This window comes from Anopheles coustani, chromosome 3 (assembly GCF_943734705.1).
Source record: "Anopheles coustani chromosome 3, idAnoCousDA_361_x.2, whole genome shotgun sequence".
Taxonomy (NCBI): Eukaryota; Metazoa; Arthropoda; class Insecta; order Diptera; family Culicidae; genus Anopheles; species Anopheles coustani.
This window is the reverse complement of record NC_071288.1, coordinates 18,152,361-18,177,212: the sequence shown is the minus strand read 5'-3', so window position 1 is coordinate 18,177,212 and position 24,852 is coordinate 18,152,361. Positions and strand designations below refer to the sequence as shown.

General features: G+C 46.0%; 3 protein-coding genes across 3 annotated transcripts in view; 1 reads left to right on the top strand and 2 right to left on the bottom strand.

The window, feature by feature from the left end:
• The window catches only part of LOC131272289 (histone-lysine N-methyltransferase trithorax), a 91,276-nt gene extending 74,759 nt beyond the window's left edge, over nucleotides 1-16,517 (bottom strand). Inside the window, exon 1 of the mRNA XM_058273969.1 lies at nucleotides 16,044-16,517. Coding sequence (XP_058129952.1) covers nucleotides 16,044-16,472 — 429 coding nt within the window. The 5' untranslated portion in view covers nucleotides 16,473-16,517. The remainder of the gene's footprint in view (nucleotides 1-16,043) is intronic.
• Nucleotides 16,518-19,087: 2,570 nt separating this feature from the next.
• Nucleotides 19,088-20,615, top strand: LOC131272807 (uncharacterized). Its single transcript, XM_058274667.1, has 2 exons — nucleotides 19,088-19,211; nucleotides 19,353-20,615. Exon 2 carries the CDS (start codon nucleotides 19,371-19,373, stop codon nucleotides 19,950-19,952), a length of 582 nt encoding a protein of 193 aa, XP_058130650.1. The 5' UTR covers nucleotides 19,088-19,211; nucleotides 19,353-19,370; the 3' UTR covers nucleotides 19,953-20,615.
• Nucleotides 20,616-20,809: 194 nt separating this feature from the next.
• LOC131259271 (histidine-rich glycoprotein) lies at nucleotides 20,810-21,475 on the bottom strand. Its single transcript, XM_058260723.1, has 3 exons — nucleotides 21,461-21,475; nucleotides 21,108-21,341; nucleotides 20,810-21,010 (listed from the first exon to the last, which is right to left on the bottom strand). The coding sequence occupies exons 1-3, from the start codon at nucleotides 21,473-21,475 to the stop codon at nucleotides 20,810-20,812; spliced, it is 450 nt and encodes a 149-aa protein (XP_058116706.1).
• Nucleotides 21,476-24,852: the final 3,377 nt, after the last annotated feature.

Below are 24,852 nucleotides of genomic sequence, written 5' to 3'. Positions count from 1 at the left end.
ATACTAGTGATTTATCTTTGGTGTTCGTCGGGTGTTTGACTTTATTCCGAAAGATCCAAGAAACAAAAACACAACAAATTCTCACCGAAACAAAAGCACATACTCGAAGTACCAGGAGTAACTTTTTAACGGAAAGAAAACGAAACCAAATCTAATTTTCGCCAAAGTTTGCTACCCTCGAAAACAACGAATCAATGGACACAGTGTCTCCATCCGGGCGGCAAGAAGTCGACGGACCTGACAAAATCGATCAATAAGCAAATTGGGACGAGCGAACAACGGACTGGCTTTCGACTTGCCAGACGCCAGACGGGAAAGGTGGGGGGAGGCGGTGGCCAACCGTAAAGGATACGCAACTTTGGCGCAAAGTTTTCCTCCCTTCGCGCGCCACACAGAAACGCACCATTTTCCATTTTCCCGTGCCTTGCCTGTTGGAAAACGGTTTTTGGCAGCCCTTTTGTCGTGGTTTTGCCATTTCTCATTAATTTAATCCCACCACTCCCCAAGGGTCTCGGGACGGGTTTCCTCCCAAGGCAAAGCACACAATCTTTAATGACGATCCAACGGGGGCGGGGAATTCGGCAGGATAGGGAATTAATTTCTCCCTCCTTCCTTTGGACACTCTGGTTGACACTTTGGTTTTGGCTCGTGGCGCGCAACGACGTTTCACCTAAATTGCTTTTCCGGCCTGGCTGTTTAATTACCCACCGCCCGGGGCATTTGCTAAGGCATGGGGGGGAGGGGACGGGTGTGTACAGGATGTGCAGGAGAACGACCGAGCTTTGGCGTATATGCTGTCGATAGTAAATAATCGAGTGTGTTAAGTTGTCATTTAACGTCAGCCGATTGAAGTGCGTCATTGCGACGTGTTCGCATCCGGACGCCGGTTTTTGGAGCACTCGACTAGGGCCGATTATAAACCTACGCAACAGCAGGGACTGGCATGGTTAGAAATTGTTTCTGGATAAAATAAAATCAATAACTAAACAGCGCTCTGACGCTACAAACTGCTGCTTTCCGATTAGTTTGTGCAGGAAAAGTAAAAAACAAACCTCATCCAGCATCATTCGGTGGGGACAACCTTCAACACATCCCCACATCCACAGCATTTTGAAGTTTGCTTTTCTTTTTCAACTCGAAAAAAATAAATTACCGAGCGGAAAGGAAGTGCAAATAGTTAATTATTCACAGCACATGGAGCATGTTAATGAAATTTCGTAACCTCCCGACCGCGATGACAGCGCGGTAAGATGATGAGACGACCGAGCTAATACGAAATACTCTGGTGAAAAATTCGCTCGAACCAGCGCAGAGGAGAAACTCCTTTGCTTGCGCCATTTGAATAGTGAAATCGTTGGAAATACCTGCGCTTTTCACTCCCGTGCTCATCCCGCTGCCATCTCATTAAAATGGGATGTAGTTGGAAAATGACGAGGATAAAGGAGCCAAATTACATAAAGATGCCATTGAACCGTAGCATTGGCTTCGGGCAGTCTCCGGCCGACGAACGGCGGCAAAGGCGCGAGACGCTGGGCTAGCGGGGACCGGTTGGTCCTTTTGCCGGCAAGAGCGTAACATAAAAGCTTTAATTAATTTGCAAACATACTCACCCACACACACACATAGAGAGAACTGCTGGCGCTGTTTGTGCACAAGTCGTTCATCTCTCCGTCGCCAAGGAGAACTGAACCGTCCAAGGGGTGGTTGGCTCACCCTCGGGGGCCTTAGAACCACCCACCCACGGATGGACGTACGGAGATGGTTCTTAATCGAATTAATCCGATCAACATCGAGGATGGGGGGGTGGGGGTGGGGACGAGGGGTTTCGCTTGGCAGATGTCTTTTTCTCGGTATTTGTTTTGTCTGTAGCGCTCGAGTGGTTTTATTTTTCCAGCATCCATTCGCCGACGAAAAGTCATGGAAAAAGGGCAATTACTCTCGGAAAGTAAAAGTTTTCCTTAGCTCATTAAAAATGGCTCTTGGCATGGAAATGACTCCAAGCAGAACAGATAACGGACGACGGAAGGACGATACAAACGGTTTGCTAGAGAGAGTTGCCGAAAGATATTTTGTTTGGGAAATAATAAAAACAAATAATGGTCGATTCAAAAAAGATATGAAATATATTTAATTATATATAAAAATTCAGCAAAAGTCTCGCCCCCGACTGTCTGGCTGAATAGGTTTATAATAAAACTTATTTTCAAACCGTCGAAATGAAAACAATCTCACTCTGTGACGCCAACGTGACCACCCACCCCTTGGCTGGAAAATAATTCCAGTCCCGCCGAGATTATAGTCTTTAGTTGATTGGCTCATCTCGGGGGGTTCTCAATTTTCCTCAAACGGTTTCCCGAAAAAAGAAAACGAAACCGAACGAAAAACGTCGAAAAGTGTACACGGTAATCCAAGTCGGAAAATTGAGACGCATTTCCGAGTCGAAGGCAATGAGCCATGGGCCGTCAAGAGTTGTGTTGGTTGGTGGGCGATTATTTTCGTCTACAGCTCAATCACGCAGATAATCGGTTTTTCCGGGGGTTTGTTTTATTCCCGGAACGACAACATCGGGGGAGGATTAGAAAGGGGAGTCTCGGTATTATCGGTCGAGTGGTAAAGAAAATACACGAGAAGAAAATCGGTGCAGGAAAATTATTTGTTTTGTCTATATGATGACTCTTTTTCTTGTCCCTAAATATAACCAATTTTGTCAAACGTTTTCCCGGAAAACTGCCCCCTTCTAATCGATTTTAGTAAGCGGTAAGGTTGTCATGTCATACTCCAATCCTTTCACGATTGGAAACGCTCCTTTTCCTTTACAGCTTTCATATAAATCACGCCAACTGCCCGATAATCATCATCGGCATACCGATCTCCGGGCGTACAAAAAAGGAAAGGTTAAACAGCACCGAGGCTTCCCCTACCCTACGTCACATTTTCCACCGATTGCAGCGCGTGGGAGTGTTATAAGTCGTCCAGCAAGCGAAGTGGCCCAGTCACCATAAAACGGGAGTTTTCAAGCAAAAGGGCAAACGCGCGAAACGCGAAAGCAAGAAATGAAAGCTCGAGCACACACAAACACACCGTTGCCCCCTTAGGGCAGTGCGGCCCGGGGGCAGCCACATGCACCCGGAAAACATATCCACGCTCGCCGGCAATCGATTCGAAACGGTATTTGCGCGTCGAAGAAACGGGAGAACGAATGAAAATTGGTTCGTTTTGGCTCGTTTTCTTCGATCTCCAACACCCCAATCGTGGGTTGCGAGGGGAGAGAGGAAGATTGGAAGGGTGGATGGTAAGACGGATCAGATCTTTTTCTCGACATCTACCACCTTCCTCCCTTCCACGCCAAAATCGTCACCCATCTCGGAGAAACGGAGCACTGAATCATCGAAGGCCGGGAAGCGATCGCTCCGAAACCCGTTTATCTGCACGCGAGATGGTACCGTTTTGTGTGTCCGTGTGTTTGTGTGTGTGTGTGTGTGTGTGTGTGTGTGCCAACAACGGCTCACAAATCGGGCGATAGGGTTAGTATCTTTCTTTTCTATCTCCTCCAGATGAATATACGGTAAAGAATGGACATTATGGGCTTGAAGCAACGTGGAAAAGCAGCAGCGTGGTTCGATACAAACTTGGTCGAGCAGAGCGCGGAAGAGGAGGTGTTGTGCTGACCACGGGTGGTGGGCACCGCACGTGAAACACGAATCCCAACGGGAAATATGACAGGCACGGAAGGGAAAGATCAAAACCCCGTTGAATATCAAAGGTGAATATTAGGTGCACACGCCGAGGCAGAACACGACGACGACGACGACGACAATTAGCTCCACGGTTGAAAATCCGCTCACGTGAAAGGCGTCGGTCGAGAAAAAATTAATACGGTGTGCCCGGAGCTGTATCTGTGATCGATGCCAGAGAATACATATTTAACACTACCCGGGTGATGATGAAATGTTTTATTCAGCTGTCGAAAAGGACGGTAATTTATTCGTGCATTTTATAGTTTATTTTTGGAAAACTGTTTCATCAGTGTTCCGATTGGTGCAAAACAAATTTAAAGGAAAAAAGGAAAAACGATCGATATCGTCCGACCGACCGAAAAGCGACCAAAAATTGGCGATACATCAGGGTGTGCGAGGAAAAACTGACCAGAACTGATACGAAAACCACCGGCGGAGGTACATAAATAAAGTCTCACGTGCACATTCATTCAACGGTTGTGCGCCAACGAGTTTCCCAACGAAAGGAGAAAAAAAAACACACACACAAAACAGAATGAAAAGAAGCGAACAGTTGCTCGCGATCGGATTAAGTGTATCCGCAAACTGGCTGGAATTCGCTCGGTCTGGCATTAACCTTTTCCTCCCCCTCCCCCCACCCATCCCATTCACGCTTTTTTCGAGCGAAAATTTTACGAACGACCGCTGCCGGAAAGGGTGAAAAGCGTGGGAGAGGCGATGAGATGCAAACGAAGTAAAAAACTGTTGAGGAAAAAAGGAATAGTAGAAGTATCGTTCCAACGTGCCAATGTAACCAACTCTGTGTGGCGCAGCAGCACGGTAGTAATTGCAGGAAAGATTAGGTGGACGTTTGGGTTTTTCGTATCTGGTTTTTCGTGGTTGAGTCGTTTTTCGAATGCGCGAATGCTGCACGAAATCGTACCGCATCTTCTCTCGCTTCGGAGCGTCGACGGGAAGAGGCAATGAGGTAAAAGAGTGGAGAACCTATAAAGCAAAGGTGACTGCAGGATCGCAGAAAAAAGAAGGAAAAACACATTGACATACAGCCAACCGACTGTTGCCAGCAACAAAACACATCAAATCCAATGACCACCATTCGGCGAATTTGAAAATGAAAATAAACGAAACGGCAAACCCCGCTGGCGATGTGGCGACGGTGGAGGTGCAATGGGGAAAGCTCCCGCAAGCTCCCCCTCGCCATCTTTTTCTACCCACAAAAAAAAACCACCACCACCCCATTCGGGTGGCAGGCGGGCGGGGTCGGGGATGATGATCTCATTTATTTGCGCCGCTCGGTGGTAGCTGCGAAGGTAAATAGAAATTTTCAGCACTTTTGCACCGAAATCCGTGGCAAAGATGAAAGTGTTCGCGTCGAGATTTTGGAGATGTACGACAGAAGAAAAAAAAATATACAGAGCGAAAGAGTGCGAGGGAGAAAAAGAGAGATGAGACCCCGCGATCGAAGAAGAGGCTGTTGATGTTTGTATTTATTTTTCTTACATTTTTCAATACCACCACGGGGATCGCACGTTCATAGGCATTAATTCGGCGCAAAAATGGTTACGAAACCGTAACCGAACCGATGTTCGTGCGGTGTTTTGGGGGCAAAATGATGCAGTTCGAGTGCTGGTCAAATAGGAGTATTTATAAGTTATCCATTAAACACGTCCCGACCGAAGGGTTCAATACACGGGAGCACGAAGAAGAACACGCTGAAAAGATGTTCACAGACACACACGTTCAATGAAAGAAAAAATAACATACACCAGCGCGTTCGTGGGGAAAAACAATGGCATCGAAATAAATTGCTCCGTTTTCAGTTAAAAATCAAACCGAAGCGTTGCAACAGAACGAACAAAACCTATAACGAGATCGGGGAGTCCGATGATTTATTTCCATCCAAGCAGAACGTAGATTTCGTTCAATTAGAATGCGAACAATGCGTCCGTCGACGTTTGGGGGGGTCACATTTGATTTTCTTCCCAGTGTTTTGTTTAGCGTGGCGGAAAAATTGATTGAAAATCGCATCCAACGCCCTTCGTTTTGTTCGGAGAACAATACGAGACAAAAAGAAAATCCCCAGTCCCTTCGCGAGCTGACTCAAGTAATTGGCATCATTTTTCCGCCCCTCAAAAACGGTGGAAAATATTTCCCATCCCTTCCCCGGTGCCATCTTTCAACGCGTTCCGTTCTAAAACTAATGCCACGCGTCAGAAAGCATCATCAGATTACGTTCCGCTCGGCCGAGAGAAAGCTTTCGAGCGCAATCGAATTGCATTTGATGGCCATCGGGAAGCTGTCAAAACAGTAAACCACCGAACGTCACGTGATGGCGGGCGAAACAGGAAAAGGGCGACGCGGTCAAAGGGTTTCGTTTCAATTTATCTGTAGCATGTCCGCGCGATACTTCACTGCGTGACAATCGGATGAATCAGCGAACGTTTTTGTTTATGACACAAACGAACTTCCCCAACGATGACGTTTGTTGTATCGTATTGTGGGAGATCAGTAGCGTATGTTGTAGAATATTCAAACAGCGTCGATTAGAACCGAAACATGCACACACGACGCCCTTGTCGAGGTGATGAGAATGAGACGTCAAAATGGCTGCTCCCACCCGAAAGGGTTTTCAGGATGATGCACACCAGCTTCCTTACCCACTGTGATGAACTCACCGATTCGCCACGTTCGATATTTGAATTCACAACCAGAGTCGTAGTCCTTGCGGTCACGCCAAACACACACACACGGCCATGGACACGGTTATTCAGGCAGGCAGTGAAATGTGCCAATATCGGTGTTCGCCCGTTTGCACTCGCAAGAGATTCGTTGTGATTCGTTAGCACCGACAAATTGGAAATCAAAACGGGCTCCGCGGGGCGTTTTGAAGCCAATTGCTAGTTGTGTTGCTTGTTGGGAAATGCAGTGAGCGCTTTTTCCACGACTTTTCCAAGGGGGCGGAAAGTGGCTAATCAAGCTGCAAACTTGCTATTTGCCAGCCATGATTGCTCGCTTGAACCCGGCACGGCACGTCGAATGCAAATCTGTTGTGCAACAATCGGGGCCAGCTTTTCCTCTTGGGTAGATTATTGATTAACGATTAAATATGTTTGTGTAGATATTTTACTAAAAAACATGACGATTGTCAAAATTTGGACAATATTTCGATAGGGAAAAAGAAAGTATATTTCGTTGTTAAATCAGCGGTCGTCAAACTCGAACTTTTTTTGAAATCAATTATTCTTTTTAGTAATTCTTTCACTACTTTCTATTTGGAACACACATCAGTTTACCATGGACAAACTTTTCAAAACTAAATAATGAGTAACATAAATGAATACAACGATATCACAAATAGCATATCCAGCGGCGCCGGGCCGGAAATTTATATCCGAAACAGCTTAATCCGATTCTATGCACTCCGCAAAATCCGCAAGCATTTGTGCACACCTCGCACGTCCAGTAAGTAGATAATCGGGACAACAAACAGAACGAAACTCCTACATCTCCAGTCCGCATAAGCTTCCGGGCTGTTTCGTCCATAGATCCCTGCAGCCCCGAAATGCCGTTGCTCAAATAATTCTAACAATTGTTTCCCCGGACCAACATACGCCATTACCGACCGGCGTTGTTGCGAGAAGGTGCTAAAACAGATGCTTCATCGACCGAACACACCCACACACACGGGCGGCGCCGCGCACACCGATCCTGCGATTATAAATTGGGAGCTTCGTGGGGTTGCCGAACTTTCACACTCGCACCCACATGTGTGTGTTTCCCCGAGGGGTGGTAGGGCGGAGGAGGGGAGGGAGCGGAGAAAATGGCAAAACTTATTCCTTGTTAGGAAAATAATTCGTATTTCGGCATCAACTGGGAGGAGAGGAAAGAGGAGGAGGTGGGTGGTTTATGATTTTAGTGATTTTCCTCCAGATGGCAGACTGGAGGGGGCGCGCCTAGCGTTGACCGTTCGGGCGTGAGAAGCTGGGACATATGTTGTATCGAGGAAAAGTTTTGTTTGGGGAAAATACCACCCGGGAAAACTTTATCCAATACACCACACCGCCAGGAATGGATCGTCGTATCGGTGCAGATGCATGAAACCACACGGCGTTCGAATGTTCGAATGGTAAAAAAGGACGCATTTTCCAACCTTTCGTCCTGTTCGTTCGATCCGGCGAATCGATTCGGAATCGTTGCATGCCACTCCGGTGCAATTACTGGCGAGAAACTCCTGACAAACGCCGGAAAACCACCGGGAAGGGGGCGGGGGCGGCATGTCCTGGCTGCGAAATGTACCATTTGATTAAATCGTTCCCATCTCCGTTTGGTGTGCTTTCGCTCCGGCAGTGAGCGGTTTATGAGAATAATTGAATTGCGTCCCGCAAATCTCCACTCTCCTCCACTTGCGGGGAGGAAAAACTCTGTCCGGATCATCCGAATCGTTCGTGGAATTACTGGCAGAGTTCTCGGAGATATTTTGTGAGTGCAAGGACCGGCGTTTGGCGGAATGAACGCCACACCGTTCAGCATGAGTCGTTGCTGGCAAAAAAAGACATTTCGAAAAGGACGAGGGTGACATGCCGGTTCTCGGCCGGAACCAAAACCAGAACCTGCTGCTTTCCGAGGGGATGATCAAATACAATTTCTATTTCCATTGTGCGGCCATTATTGTGGCTGCAATTAGATTGCTCGTTGGTACGAGAATCGATGATACTTTCGTAAAACCCGACGTTACAGAATGGACGAAAGTGCTTTTTCCCTTCAGCTGAACTGGTTTTCTCCCCCCCCTCTCGGCAAAGTTGGGTGATTAAGAAATTAATTCAATTCGATATGCTTCCTTACGGAAGGCGGGATTATTAATAATTTTAATCCGATTGAATCATCGTGCAATCGCACATTTGCAATCGGGTTTGGAACGAACGTGAGTGGGATAATATGTAGAGCGTTAAAACGATTGTTTAACGCTAATTTAATTCTATTTTACTGCAGTTCTTCTACCAGAAAGACAGAACGTGAACAGAAAAAGATGTTCATCAAACGATTTAAAAAAAAACTCTCGGTACATGCAGTTGTGATGTCGAGTGATGCTGGTGCAATTTGGACGAGGTTTTAAACGATAACTAGTGATCGATCGGATCTGTTGTTATAAAAAAAAGAGGTACGATTTTTCCAATTCCCAATTTTTGTTTCCATACAATCAACCACAAAAACCAAAATCTGCCGCTAGCGAAATCGTCATCGAAACCCCAACGCCACTGGGATGTCCCGGGCATGGGATTTGTTTGTTCGAGTTTCCCTCATTCGAATACATCGATGGAATCGAGAACCGGCCGATAGCAAGTCAATTTCCATGCCAGAGTGTTGCAAAATGTGAAGGGAAAAAAATAGAACGAATCCATTCAAGTGTCCGAAGGCAAAGGGCCGAAGGCTTAAATAAATTGCCCAGCGACGAAACGATGGGATTTGACAGGATCCGAGACCGTGAGTGGATGTGGTGGTGGGTTTTGCGGGATTTTGGATATTGAAATGTCACCGGAACGCCCTACGATTTGCATTTCTCTTTACGTTAGTTGGAGCTATCCGCACCAGTAAATGGTGGAGAAGAAAACATTTACAAAGCTTGTCTTTGAAAACATGCTACGGTTTGTTCACTAATCACCAATCCTATTGGTAACGATTATTGTTTACTTTTTTATGTTTGTGAATGTTTTCCTCTATCGTTGAAGTTTAGCCAAGCGATTGAAATCGTTCGTAAAAATATTTAAACATTCCTTCCTGGAAATAAACGAATTAAAAGCGATTTCAAGATGGTAAACAAGCTAATAGGTTCATAAACCATGTATTTAAATCGCACACTTGAAGATTGGCGAGTCATTCCCAAACAATCTGCAACTGTGAAATAAATAAATACAATTAAAAACGTTTGCTTCAGCTTGGAGTTGCTTTGTGCTTGCATCAACTGGAGATTAAATTGTTGATATAAACATTGACTTTGTTTGTGTTTAACGTTATCGGAGGAAAATGATGTAGAGCTGTTCTTAATCAAAAAATAAACTGATCGAAAAATAAGGCATACAAAACGACATCAAGCGATTAGTATTACGTGGAAATCATTTTTTAAATATTTCTACACAAGTACTTGCAAGTTAGTTTTGCATCGCATTTCAAATTCGTCAAAATTGATATGCAAATTCTAACCACGATTGCGCACCTTTGCAGCAGAACAGAAAAGGATCATTTTCCGTTCAGCAGCTTCATGAGTGCGTGGAAAACTCGCTCGCCCTCGAGGAAAAGTGTTGCTGTCCACGATAGTGTTGGTGTGTGTCATTCGCGCGTGTTCTTGCTTCCGTTCACCTGTCCCCTCCAGTGCCGCGACACCCGGACCGTAGTAAACTGCATTGTCTCTCGCACTCATGCGCTCTCCTCCTTTTATCTCCATTATCAACTCCGAATGCCGAATGCGAATCGAGGAGAATTGTCTCGTCTCTCCCGGAGGAATTCGCGACCGAACTACACGGTTTTTCGCGCGAGTCAAGGTATGCAGGGGTCCACAACAGGGTGGTGTGTGTGTGTGTCAAAAAATAAACCAAAAAATCCATAAGATGACGTAAAAAAGGGCAACATTCTAGAACATTTCCCGTCCCCGGCACAAAGGGAAGCATAGCTCGCGGCTCATTTGCACACCGTCGTTGTCGTCGACATGGACCATGAAGATGATGGAGATGATGTTTCTTGAGGCAAGCTAGCTACTTTGGCTTCACTCTCGAATTTTGATGAGAGCATAATGGCATTCCGCTAGATGCCGCCCGGAGGAAGAGAGTAACTAAAGTATGTTCCTTTTCGGTGCTGCATTTGGGGGTTTTCTTTTTCCAACATTTCCACTCTTACTCTGCCCGGTCACCATCCTTCTGCGGTGATTTTTGCAGCGCCTTATCGTAGCTGATGTTCAAGGGAAGGCATTTAAAAACTGGGTGGCAAACGAAGGGACGGCAAACATTACGCCATTAACAGGCGCATACACCACAGACGGGGCGACGCTACGAAGGCAAGCGTATGTCTACGGCTTGTTATCGTTATCTATTGGAAGTTGTTACTATCTACCGTGCCTTGGCCCTTGACTGCGCCTTCGAACCCCGACATTCCCGCTGGCCGCGAAACTTGCATTCACTTCCCACACCAAATGTTATTTCAAAGTACCACTTTTGAAAGTGGTAAATGCTATTAGTCAAAACGTGTTACAAAGTGTAACAATACAAAATCAAACCCCTTTTAGAATGCTTCGTTTTATCTTCATAAATGAACGAATAAGAAGTTGTGTATCAACTCAAAATTTCTCATTATAATTTCATTTAATATGTACCACTAATTTGCGTTTTCCTCCGCTCTCGCGGTGTCATCTCGTACGTTCTGGGGAATATATCTCGCCTCGTCATCTCGATTATCTTTCCATTTTCTCTCCTGGCGGTATCTTTTCGTGTGGCTCGCGCTCCAGTTCATCGTTCGGTCAAAAGGTTATTCACAACGTGGACATAATAGGAGAAAGCCGACAGAGAGTGAGCGAGAGAGAGAGGAAGAATTAATCAGGAAAAGGAAACCATGGCGACCGAAAAAAGGACATTCCTGCAGTTCGGAGATTGCATTGTCAGTTTGACGTTTCATTGGTATTTTTTGCATCTCTGATTTGTTTGTAAGAAAAATTATGTAACGAATTTAGAATCCAACTTTTAGAACAACTGTTTTTGTTTGGTGGATGAGTTTTGATAGGATTTCATCGGCCTCTTCCGAGCCTGATTCTGAGGAAATGAAAATGGCCTTTTTCGTCCGGAGATTTTAGTGTGTCACCCAAATTTTCCTCCAGCATTTTCGGTTTTTTGTATGTGTTTTTCCACCATCAAAATCATGCCTTCTCGTAGAACTCGTTCTCTCTCGTTTGCTCATCGGTAAAGCGTTGCTTACAAGCGATGCTTTGTTGTTGTTATTTTTTGGCAACCCTGCCTCCCCACCCTGCCTTTCATGCCCTTGGCCAATCTCGGAGGAAAATGCTAACCGCCACCCTCTCCCTCCCTTCCGCCGCGCCCTTCGTTTTGGGGTGTTAGTTGTGTTTTGTTGTGAAATAAAAGCAACAACCACGACGCGCGTTTCTCCAATGCGCACTCGCAGACATTCGTCGGCCGTTCTGCCCATCCGGTTCCCCTGCCCCCTTCACTCCTGTTCCCACTTTTTGCTTGGTCGCACCGACATTGGCAACACTTCTTTTCTTATGGCGGAGGGTGGCTCTTTCCTTTTGCACCCTCCAGAAGCGGCCGGGTGGCCGACAGGAGGGTGGTCCAGCACACACATACACACCAACACCACATGAGTTTGTGGAACAAGAGCGAGAGAGTGAGCAAATGCATTACAACGGCGCATACAAACAGGGAAAACGGTTTCGTTACAAACTACCCTTTTCCGTCCCCTTAGGCCACCATCCCCCAAACAACCACCCTTTTAAGAAACTCTCTGGTCGTGGTGAGAAAGAGTTCAATCTCATCGTCGCGAGAAACCAAATCTCGCGGTCCGCGACTCTTCCTTTCTCTGTCTCTCTCTCCTCCCCGGGAGACACGAAATCGCGATCCCTTTTCCGTGCTCTCGAACGCAGCTCATTTTTATGCTCGCTCTTTCTCTGTTTTGTCGAGCCACCCTAAGGGCAGGGTTGGCGGGGGGAGGGCCAACCGGGTGGTCGCGCGTCCACCACCGCCACACCGGTGGGGTGTTGTGTTGTGTTTCGGTGGTTGTTCGGTGGGGTAATCATCGCCCTGCGCGCTGGATGTAAAAATTGATCCGAAACGACGAGGAAACTTCCCGCGTTGGCGAAGGGGGTTGTGGAAAGCGGCAGGGGAATGGGTCGGAGACAGCGTAAACGCACCTGGTCAATTTACTGAGCGTTCGCGTATGTGTGTGTGTGGCCTCGGGAAAGCTGCACGGCGATGCTGTTTCGATGAATGAGCTACGGTGCCCTTTGTGTAATTTTCTTTCACGGGCAAAATTTTCACCGCCACTTGATTGATTTAGCTACACGCAAGATTGGTGTAAACAAATTTGTGCTCCGGTTAGTTACGACTATTTGTGTTTTTCAAATCGTTTGTTACTATATATTTCGATGAGGCAAATATCAATCTCGAGGTAGTTCAAAAAATTTAAAAATTCATTCAAATTAAAAGTGTGTCATATCCAGTGGACAACACGCACACGTACACAAATTACCTCAAGTGCTCAAATTGTTTCGCTCATCGTACGCTCAAGCCAGTTTTTCCGGGGCGCCACTGGATTCCTTCGAACGAGTCCTTCCGTCTGAGAAGGGGCGTTCTAGAAGCGTTTCCCAACCCCTCCTCTTTTTCCCCCGTCCGCTCGCTTGCCACACATTTGCATACACAACTTCAAGAAAGTACCAACACATCCATCCGTCCATCTGGCCGAGGCAAAAACGCGGCATCGGCGGTGGCGGCATCGATTAATAATAGCTCCCGGGGCAAGAGAGTGTTGCTCCGAGTTCGTGTTCCGATGCTCGTTGCCGTCAATGTTGTTGTTGTTGTTGTTGTTGTTGCATAAAATATAACGCAAAGACTGCGGTGTGGTGACAACGAGCGTGAAAACGGCCGAGCTGAAAACGTCAACTCGACGGAGGGACACGCCATGCGGAGTGGAATGCCAGTGAATGAGAAGGAAACCAGTTCCTCTGTGGCGATGGAAATCCGAACGAACGAACGAACGGACGGAAGGTTTCGTAGGGGATTGAACTGGCCGGGCTGAGGGGAAACGGAGGGAAAACTCGAGCGGAGTTTATGAAACGCTTTTCGCGTTACGTTGCACCTGGATTTGTTCGGCAGCGAGCGCCCCTGTCAACGTCCTCGTTATAAAAGCAAAAGGGATACACCACCAGTATGGCCCGTGTTCTACCCCTTAAACACACACACACCTAGAATGAAACGTGGTGGCGCTTACCGGCGCTCAGGAACATGCTGGTGCTGCAGCGAACGGATGGATGGATGGATGGATGGCTGATGGATGTTTGTTTCCAGCCCCGGGAACGGAACACAATGACGGTTTTGCAGAAAAATGGAAAGCCAACAACAGATAGGAAGGGGGAAAAAAGAAGGAAACCCGTACTCCGTACTTAATTTGCGGCCGCCGTCGTTGAACAATGCGGTCGGGTTGTGTATGGGTTCTGGCGAAAATTAATGAAATGAGTGCGAAGCTTGCTGGACCAGGCGTTGATCGATCGATTATCGCAGTTTGGTGTTTGTCTTTCGCTCGATGGCGCCGCAGAAAAAAAAAACGGAACATGTTCCACTTAATTGTAATTGAAGTAATGGATTTTAATCAATTATGGGGAAATTATGAAAATGGGACCCCCTCTGGCGCTTACTGGTTTATTTTGATTGATAAATTCAATCATGTTTCCAACCTTTTCTTGAAAGAAACATGCCTCCAATCATGCATTCATGCTGTAGATTAAAGCCATAGCCATTGGCGGCACACGGTGGAAAGACATTTCGAGGTGATATCTATTTAAAACCTCTTTTATTGCGATCCGGGATTGCCTCCAGCCCTACCATCCGATGGAATTTCCCCTTTTTTACTCAGCTGTTTGCAACGCGCCGCTTTTCCCCCGCTTTGTGCGATCGGTTTTCCTTTTTCCTACGCTGTTCCGGGCATAGACGAAACGAGCGACCGTTTCGTTTTCGTGTTGCTCATGGTCGCACGTAGGCTCTCGAGCGGTAACAGCCGGAATGCAACCCGTGGCGTGCAGCAACACAGCAGGGAAGGACGGCACACACAGACCTTGGCACAACATGACGGATTCGAGGAGGGAAAGAGAGACCGTGGACGCAACAACGCGTAACATATGCGCACCGAGATGCAGTTCCCTGCATTTTTTTTCTCTCCTCTATTTTTGGTGCCGTTCGGTCGGGCCCATGATCGCACATACAAGCGACACGATCACCGTTGTGCGCGCGTTTCGTCGGCCGGTTCCGGTTCGCGTTCTGGGGGTCGCCGTCTGGGACTTCAATTTTTGGGAAGATTAGGGAAGAAAGGCGCAGTAGGGAACACGACGATGGTCCTCCTCGTCGTCGTCGTACGCATTATTGCGAGAGCATGTGTTAACACACGATGCCAAGGACCGAAAGCTAGGGAAGACAACGAACGAAGGGATGGGAGGCCGAAAGTGGCGGAGGGCAGGAAGTGGGAAGAAAAGAAAGCGGCCAAGTCTAGCCCCTGGGAGACCGCCAAAGAGCGGCAGGTAAGATATAGGTAACGAAACAAATTGAACTCGACCTTTGCATCGGGGAGGGACAAACGAAACGAAAAAAACAGCCTTTAAAAAACCCATCCCTTCTCTCCGGAGGGCAGATACTGTTTCTCTTCGTGCAGCTTTTGGCAGCAAAGAAAGTAGGCAAAGTAAACGGCACCAGACCAGACAGGGCGCGCTCTTGTGACTATCGGATCAAGAAAGTGAGCCATCCGATCGAGCGTAGAGGCAGATGTGTTTGTCGTAGGTTTTGGAATCGCTTCTTTAAGCCCATCCCGCCGTGGATTAAAAAATTGACCGGAAAACGTCGTTAAGCGGAAAAGAAGAAAATTGTACAGATGCATCGAATGCAGAAGAGCCTTTTAAAATGTTTTCGTGGGAAATAATAAAGAGCGTTTTAGAGAATATGTTTATCACATCCAAAGTAAATTGTGATTATTAGAGTGTACCATTTCAAGAAGAAAACTTACTTTCCAAATTCAATATTTAAGGCACGGGTTTTGATATGATTAAAAGATATTTTCATAGATAAAATATCACTAAGATGATTATAATTTAACGGTTTACTGGCAAAAAATGGATCACTTATTCATGCTCCAAAATTGGTAATCACATGTTTATGAACGTTTCAATTTACAAAAATGACTGTTCAATTTCATTTCTGGTTCTTTGAATTGAATAAGAATCATAACGAGTGATTAAATTCACAGTTAATGATACTTTGTGGTTCCTGGGAAGGGACAATAAACATAAAAGATGAAATGCACATTTTAATCAAACCAAGTGCAGTGAGTTGATATAGCGACCACGAGGGGGTAGAGATAAGATGGCCATCACACTCACAAATGTTTTTTGAGAGGGTGTTTATTACCATCGCTTTGGGCATTGAGCAGCATCCCGCACGACACAGGCGTTGTCAAATCGTCGTTTGTCAATCGATGATGCATTTTGGGTGGTTGGAGTAAACTGGAAACTTGGGTTGTGTGAATTTATAAAACAAATTAATAGAACCGTACCTTTGATGCTGCTGATTCGTGTTCGTCACCGTTTCGGGCGCTGCCGTTTCGTCTGCAATTATCGTTCTCTACCACCAACGTGCCGGACGATGCTGACGTTTTTGTTGTTGCTCGCGCTGCCGTCACAGATGAGTGGTGTTCCCTTCGGTGAGCGAAGGTGGATTTCTCACTGCTCGTTCGCGAAGCAACGGTAGGCGCCGGCGCGGCACCGCCGGAAGGGGAGGCGGTTGGCGCCGTACAAGCGACAGCAGCTGATGCGACGAGTGCATGCTGCTGTTGCTGTTGTAGCAGTTGCTGCTGCTGCTGCTGTTGTTGGCCATTCTCCTGGTTGTCCTCATCGCTCAGCGTGAGCCCGGCGGGCGACAGGACCGAGACGCGCTTCTTGTTCACCAAACGCGACGGTTTGCCGGGAAACTTGGATTTTCCCATGGTCGGCTACGTTGAGGGCGGCGTTCGGGCGCGAATTTGCTGCACATTCCTCTCCGCAACTACCACCGCCGCGGAGGCGGACCCGAAAGACGCCGAGCTGCTGCAGTGTGTGCCAGTGGTAGGGGCGGGTATGGAAAGTTGCTGGATACGCTGGAGCGAGGCTGGAGGGTGGAGGAACCTTCACGCAGGGTAAACAGAGACACACATTCGTCACGGGGTGGGAACGAAGGAACGAAAAAAATCACAACACTACGTCACTGGTTCCACACTAGTGAATGACACAAAAAACCAACATTCAACGCACCTAGTGACACGGTTTCACGATGGTGCAATATTATTTAGCGCAATGCACGCACAGCGCAACTGACGAGCACACACCGAAGCTGCTTTTGCTATTGCTCATCACGCACCTCACTTGCATTGCTCCTTCGCGCTGCACTTCTTCTCACTGGTTGTTGCTGGGATGATTTCTACTCACACGGGATGTTGTTTGTAACTGCTGCGCCTGCTAAGATCACCTCTCTTTGGTCGACATTTTATTCCTTATCATTCGGCCGCACGGATAAACGATGATGCGTGGCGCTGGGACACGGACGATTGACGGAATGACAACTGGCAACACACTCTGTGTATATGGTGGGCATTTTCCCGATGGAACATTCACTGATTGGCTCCCCTTTCTGCTCCATCCAGCATTTGTTTGGCATGGGCGCACTTGCTCACTTCGGATCCATAACGCAATCGCAGACCACCCGCGAAATAAACGCGCATTTATTGCAGCCCACGGGCAATTTTTCTTTTATTTGGATTCTTTTTGACGTTTCGCTCAGCACACAACACCTCTGACGCACTTCGTTTCGGCACTGGATATTACTGGGACACGCTTGCTCCGCTGCGCACAGCTGGTACTACTTTTTTAACTCCCGGATCTCGATATTTTGCTACGCCTGGTTTGACAGCAATTCTTCTTCGCTGGCGCTTTGTGTTGACGTTGCGAGCCACGGCAATGTAAACGCGCGCTCGCAGCACCAGCAGATTTCGACGAGAACAAAAAGAAAAACAAAACGCTCTCGAAGCGCGAGCAACACAAAATAGCACACCAACGGAGATGATTTCAGCTGTCGAGCAACGCACAATTCTTTCTAATGCACTCACCACCCGCGGGCACAATAATTCCACGTGCCAGACGATCGATTCTAGATTTTCCTTCTTTTCCACCAAGCGCCACTATCCATACGCGCTTCTTTCACGCTAAAACGATAGCTTTTTGCTTCCTTCGCTTTTCTCTGCTATGCTTTTTCGTTGCTGACTTTTGGCAACCCGAAAACTGTAGTTGTGTGAGATGTGTGTTGTATACATCACCGAATCGGTTCGGAATTCAACCGATTCACACCGAGGACCGGGTTTTGTATGGAAATGCACGAACACTATTTCAAAACTGCAAACCCGGTTCGCTGTTTAACGAACACATTCGCCACTTTGAACCGGTTTCAAACCGTGTTTAGCACACACACTATTACAGATGGACGACGGAACAGCGGCGGATCCACGCACGTCCTTCGCGCACGGCGTTTCTTTTGCAACTGACGTGAAATGTTGTGGCGCATCATGTCTACATAAACTTAGCAATCTGCTAAAAGGCGAAAATTTGCCAATTTGTTAATAACTATCGATTCTTTCGACCGATTTGCACGATTGACCCCTTAAATGAAAGGTCTTTCCAAGACACGTAACTTTGTTGAAGGTAAATTTTACTGTCGTTTCTTTTTTTAATAAAAAACCAGAATGGAAACGGTTCGCCCAAAGGGCGAAAGGTAAAGCAACCTTGATTTGCGATTTAGAGTAAAGAGCCAATTTCGCCCGTATTTTGGGAGAGAATTCGCCTGTTCGCCCCAAAAACGCGGCGAAAAGGGTGAGCTAGTGGTGGGTTCATCAAACTTGAATCTGTTGGCTAGAGTGTTCGTGTTGTTTGAGTTTAATTAGAAGAATAATGTTAATTTTTTAACGTAAATAATTCAATGAATTAAACTAATCATATGAAAAATCGGCAAGTTAGATGTGCATGTATGATATGACGGATTAGGATTCGGAATTGAACCCTATTTGACATATTCTAAAGATTTGAATCCCATTTGAGGGATTCTAAAGACTTGATTCGATTGAGGTTTGAATCAGATTTGATTTGTCTGTGATTCGTATCAGATGTGATTTGTTTGGGACTCGATTTGATTTGGTTCTGACTTGATCCGAAGGAACACTCCACATGTAGGATATTTACATCAATAATGAGGCGTATAAAAGCGTAGAACCAGCCGTAATACTAAAGCTGTTGAGCCAACCGCTACCTTCCAGTAACCTTTCCGTAATCCTAAAGGGACCAAGGTTCTATAAGTGGTTTGGTCACCAATTTTATTCTAGGATATGATCAATGGACCTCTCAAATGTTCGAAAAAACATATAAAAAGCAACAGTTTTCGTACCTTTTAGTTTTTAAGAAAATTTTTAAGAAAAATTCGCATTGGATTCAAATAATTTAATACACACCTTGTTCAAAATTATTTTATTATTATGAACTAACCTTATTTTAGTACGGACTTTGTGTAATGATTTTGACAGTATCTTTGTTTACATCACGAAGAAATAAGAAGCAAATAATCTAGTGAATTTAGTGAAATCATTGTGTTTTATGAACTTTACGAAAAGGTTTTAAAAGAACTGATTACAGCGGTCATATTATTGGTAAGTAGCTTAATTCCTTTCGTAAAGGTTTGTTGAAAGGCGCCTGAAGACTATGTTGCGAAAGCAATAACGGTGTCCCGATGACATCATTGCATCGGATCGATCGATACAGTAACGTTAACGGTACCATTTTCACCCCAGATCAATAAAACTTCTACAATGGATGCGCTTGACGTGATTGAAAAAAGAATCGAAACCCTCACCCAACTGCTAGGGCCGCTCCCGACCGATGAAAGTCAGTCGGAAAATTTAACCGAAGCCATTCTCTCGGCATCGTCGTTCCTTCCCTCGGCCAGCACCGGCCATCTGGCCGATGGTGCCGCCCGGGGAGCAATATTGGAAACGTTCAAGCGAAAGGATGAATTGGAAGCATACCTGGATCCAGCCTACCTAGAAGAGAAGCAGGATATCAAAGCAAAAGAAATGTACATCAATACGATAGCGAACGATTTGGCCGGCACGTTCGAGACTCTGCAGAAAATTAAGGCCCTTGAACCGACCCTCGGTGCGGAGTACTTCCGCAATCTGCCCGATGTTAGCGAGCAGTTGAAAACGATGACCACCGCTACGGGCGAGCAGAGACAGGCCAATGAACTGCTCGAGGAAAGCCTTGTGATAGCGATGCAACGCTACAGTGAGATACAGAGCGGAATCAAAGATTCGCTCAAAGCCATGACCGATCGTTTGGATCAATTGGAGGACCGCCTGGCGCAAAAGAAAAAGCAAGATAAAGACATCTGAAGAGGGTCCGTAGGGGCATGGACGAAAGTGGTTGTGTACTTCCCGGGAATAGTCCTATAATCGATGAGTGGCGCTATATTATTTAATAAATAATCCTATTTGCATTATGTATATCATTAAACATCTAACATGATTTTCATACTAGCACAATATAGATTCGTATATCTTGGATAACAATGCTAAAGACGTGATTTTTCGGTTTTGTTCTGTTCTCTTATGTGATATTTCTCATCTTCCTCTAGGCAACAAGCTTAACAGGATCGTTTCATTTTGTTTGATTTTATTCGTATTGATCATTTATAGTATAGTTCATTTTTATCAGTCACTTTTCTTTTAGGTTTTGATATCCAAGATTAATTTTCCATTCACAATATTACTTTTCGCAAATTCGGGAAATTGGTTATTTGGCAATAACAAGGAAGAAGAACTAGCAACAAGTTACAACAGAGATAACAATGAACGGTAATACCCCAAATCGAGAGAAAAGATTAACTTCCGCTTTTAAAAATGTCTGCTCAAACTGATTCTACTGTAGCCTAAAATAAAGCCAATAATGGCCAATATGGAATTTGTGAAACTCTCAGTTGATGTATGAAACCAGCAAAAGATTTAATTTTGCTAGCACGTGGATGGTCGAAAACGAAATGAATAATACTTATATGATCTTCAGCTCAATGCTGGTGGATGGGATGATTAAAGATTAATTGACTATATCACATTTTACACATGCGATGCGTAATGACCGCGCAAAGTTAGTGAGTAAGTTGGGGGTGGGGGGGTGAACCGTTCTCAGCCCACCTTTCAAGCAATGATGTCGACGGATGGGAACGACTTCCGCTCGTTAGCGGGTCTAATGCTCATTCCTCCTGCTCGTCCAGTTCGTGTCCGAACTGGTGGTGATCGTACTCGTGGCCACCATAGTGCTCCTGGCCGATATGCTCAGTGCCGGCGTGGCCAAGATCGTACCCGTGTCCACCATGGATTTTGCTCTCGAACTCACTGTGGTTCTCGAGGGTGAGACCGTGTCCGTGGTGTTGTTCGGTTTCCGGGTGCACAATCTAGGAACAATAGAATAGACGAATAATTGAATTGGATCATTTTCAATCATGGTAGCTTGCAAACATAAATTACTACAGAATATAACATAACACTTACCTTAAGGTTATGCTTCAGTCCCGAAATTTCGACCGGGTGCTTCAGGAACTGCTGGTCCTCCTTCTTCACGTACACCGGGACGGCGTGGAAATGGTGGAACTTGAAGCTCTGGTGCGAGGTCGCATGCTTATGCTCGATATTGTGATGGTGCTCCGTTTCCGACACATCGTCATCGTCCTGGTGGTGATGGACCAGGCCAGCGTAGCAAACGCCCACAAACAGCGTCACGAAGATCTGCGAAGACACATTACAACACGATGTTGGTTAAAATTTGCTTCACTCTAGCCACCAACCGTTTGGTGGAGGATCACTTTTTCATCACAGGAAATCAATCATCTTTTCTCACTACTCACAATTGACTTGAACATTTTGGTTTTGACTTTCGGCACGGAACACTGGGAGGAACTTCTCGCAAACAACAAACGCAAACGCTGGCTTCTGTCTACACGCACCACGATCACAAACGCTCTTAGACGACGTCGACTGCTCACGGATGGGGCACGATGGTTTGTGATGTCTTTGGTAGTCCGTGTATAGAGGCTTTATAGTGAGCTGCCCCTCCAAACGATCCCTTCCGATGGGCGTATGGTTCGGCGGATGGTGCACCACGGTGGTGGAAAACCGCTGCAAACGAGCGAAAGCGAAAGTGAATGCGATGGAAATGAGCGGCATGATGTGGAAGAAATGGGGGAGATGGTGGAAGGCGGTAGTAAAATCTGTTCCAGTGCTAGTATCCATGGTGACGGATGGAGATACAGATGAAGAACATGTGGGAGAATTTAGGTAAACATGACATGTAAAAGAGGTTTCAGGCATGACGTATTTATGAGGATCATTGTTTAAAATGACCAATCATTCATAAAGGAAGTGTAGGTGTTGCAAAAAAAATAGAGATATTTAAGTTTTACCATTTAATAAAATGTTCCGATCAAGTAACATTTAGATATGTCGTGAGCCAATCAAAAATGCCGTCTATCATGCTTATGTAACTAAAATGATCATCGTTAAGAGTCTAGGAAAAAGCTATAACGTTACACCGCAATTGTAGTCCAAGTGTAATTGTCACCGGTAATGAGTGTCGAGTCTTTGATGTATCATTTCCATTTGGTCCAATTACATTTCCTTTCCAAATGTCTCCTCTATAATACTTTGCGTAGGAAAGCGAAGTCACAGACTTTTGTTGATAAATGGTTTGTTGGAAAATGCTCTCAAGCTTCATGTGTGCTAGAGCAGCGGAGATAATTGACGAGTTGTTTTCGGCAGTTTGATGAAGGGTCCAATTTTTTGTTGGGGGTTTGTGTGATACACTTACGCAAAAGGTTAGTCACACACAGTTGGGCAACTGCAGTCATTTTCGTTCCAAAGGCTACGGTTATCGGACGGGGGTACCCTGTTTTTCAATAAATCGATTTCTCGTGATGCAGACAGGTGATTTTCCACGCTTCGGAAACTGCACCCAGTGCACTTTGTCTACACACTCCCCCTCCGCAGGAGTTAGAAAGGCGCTCCTCGGTCTGCTCCTCGGTGACGAACGCCCATCGTGATCGCACGTGAGCAGTTTATTGATTAAAACGGACAGGCCTGCCCGACGACAGGCCGATTGCATGAGGAATTAGTCGCGGGCATCGCTGTCACCGCTTGCTGAAGCGAAGGCAGAAGAGTTGATCATCACCATCACCGAGGTCCGACTGGCCGGGCGTGTCCACCCCAAAGGGCCCGTGGCGAAAGCCATTTCTCTCGCGCCTGCTAACCTTCAGAGCTTCAGCGCTCCTTTGATGGCCGTGTGGTCATGCGGTCGGTAGCCCGTTGTGGTTTACAACCTACGGATCGAAGCTCCCGGTATCTGTGGCACTCGTTAGGTGCTATCGTTAAGCGATGGATTGAGGATCCGTACCACTTTCTTCCACCGAACAGGTTCCTGGGGTAATCGGTAGCCGTCACATCGACCTGTACGCCAATGAAGACGGGAGTTTCCCAGTTCGGGCAGTTACCGATGCATTGGCCTCAACTGGCCGATATCAATCAATAGTTGGTGAAAAGGTGCAATCGGCCTGAACCTGTTTGCCGTTGATTGCCCGGGGTTCGATTTTTGGGGACGGGATGTTTCGAGCCTCGGGGGGCAATTGTATCGATCTGATCTTAAGACTTTATAATCATTTGCTTACGTGAAGGAGATTATGAGCTATACAATGTAGTTTATTTATTAGATTTTCATTTTAAAATTGAAATGAATGAAGATGTTCGTAGGTGATTGCAAAATACTCTTAACTGGACAGAAATATTTCATGTGTGTTACATTGTCTCAACCTGACGATCGTTAACGTAAGTCAACAAAAGCAGGAAGTGTTCAAAACACCACGTTCGCTTTGGCATTAAAAGGAGAAGTGCAAACAGTGTGCCATCCATCCTGAAAAAGACGGCCACCAACCGGTTCGGAATGTGTCTTATTATTTTTCGATGCAAAACAGGTCGAATGCGCCCTCGGCACCGTACTTCAGGGAAGTGTTGCACCAATTCCGCAAAGCTAACGAGGTTCCTGTTTTCCTGTGCAGCGGATGGTTTTAAGAGTTCATCTTTCGAGTTGCGCACGACTGTTAATTGTAAATTGTACGATAACAGCGTAAATTGTTCGATTGATAGCAGCACCCGATTAAACAGGAACATATAATTGACCGATTAGATCAAGAGTGGTAATTATGAGTAAACTTTAATTAACTTTAACCCAAAGTGGGCTGACTATGAGGCAATGTGGCTTGAACCGTAAATAAAATACGGTAAAAACTAGAAAATGTTATTGCTGTTTTTATCAACTAGATCCAAAGCAGCTTGGTCTCAGTTTTGATTGTTTAGGAATCAAATTTTATGTTATGGATAGTCGTATGCAAAGTCACGTCATTCCAGCGGACAGGTTGTGGCCGTAAAAAACGGATCAAACCAGAGACGCGGTTCGCAATTATAATTTGCGATGGTGCATAACAGTGAAGACCGTGGCTTGGCGACCAGCATAATTGATACGATTGTGCATCGGGTTGCATGAAATTTTCGGTGAACAATATATATATCCTATCCGCCTACAATCTCCTTCCCAGCGGCACTTTTCTTGCACTCGAGACACCATCGTAATCATAATCGATGTACCAATTTCGAGCGATGAAAATAAGCGACTAATAACAGCGGTCTATACATCTTTCCACACTGGTTGGTTGTTCGTGAGCTCGTCGTAAGAGTTGGCACCATGTGAAAAATGGAGGCAAAAAAACGTAGCTCTCCAGCTTTTCCCAATTCGCCATTTTTCCTACCCCATTTTAGACTCATCGGTAAGGAATAGGAGGGAAACGATACCGAATGAGAGATGATCGCACCTTGCACAAAAGCATCACGTAATTGAAGCTGCGCTGGAACTGATGACGGCGAAGGGACCGGCACCGGCGCGATATGAGGCGCATATGCTCGAATTAGGGTCCCGCAAATGGCTAATGGCGATGGGAGATTCCACGCCGGTCGATGGAATCGATGTAGCACTTTCCACCTCGCGATCGCCGTAATGGCACGCGTGGCGCTGCAATAAAACCGTAAACAGCACCGATCACGGGAACAGTAGAAATTGTTCTTTGCCCTCGAACAGCAACGGCCATATGCCACTTTAACCCCGGCCATTCATTGGGATCCCCTTTGTAAAACCTCGGTCTTACGAGGCTCCTTATACTCTTTCTCCCTAGATCAGGGGTCGGCACTCGATTCCTGA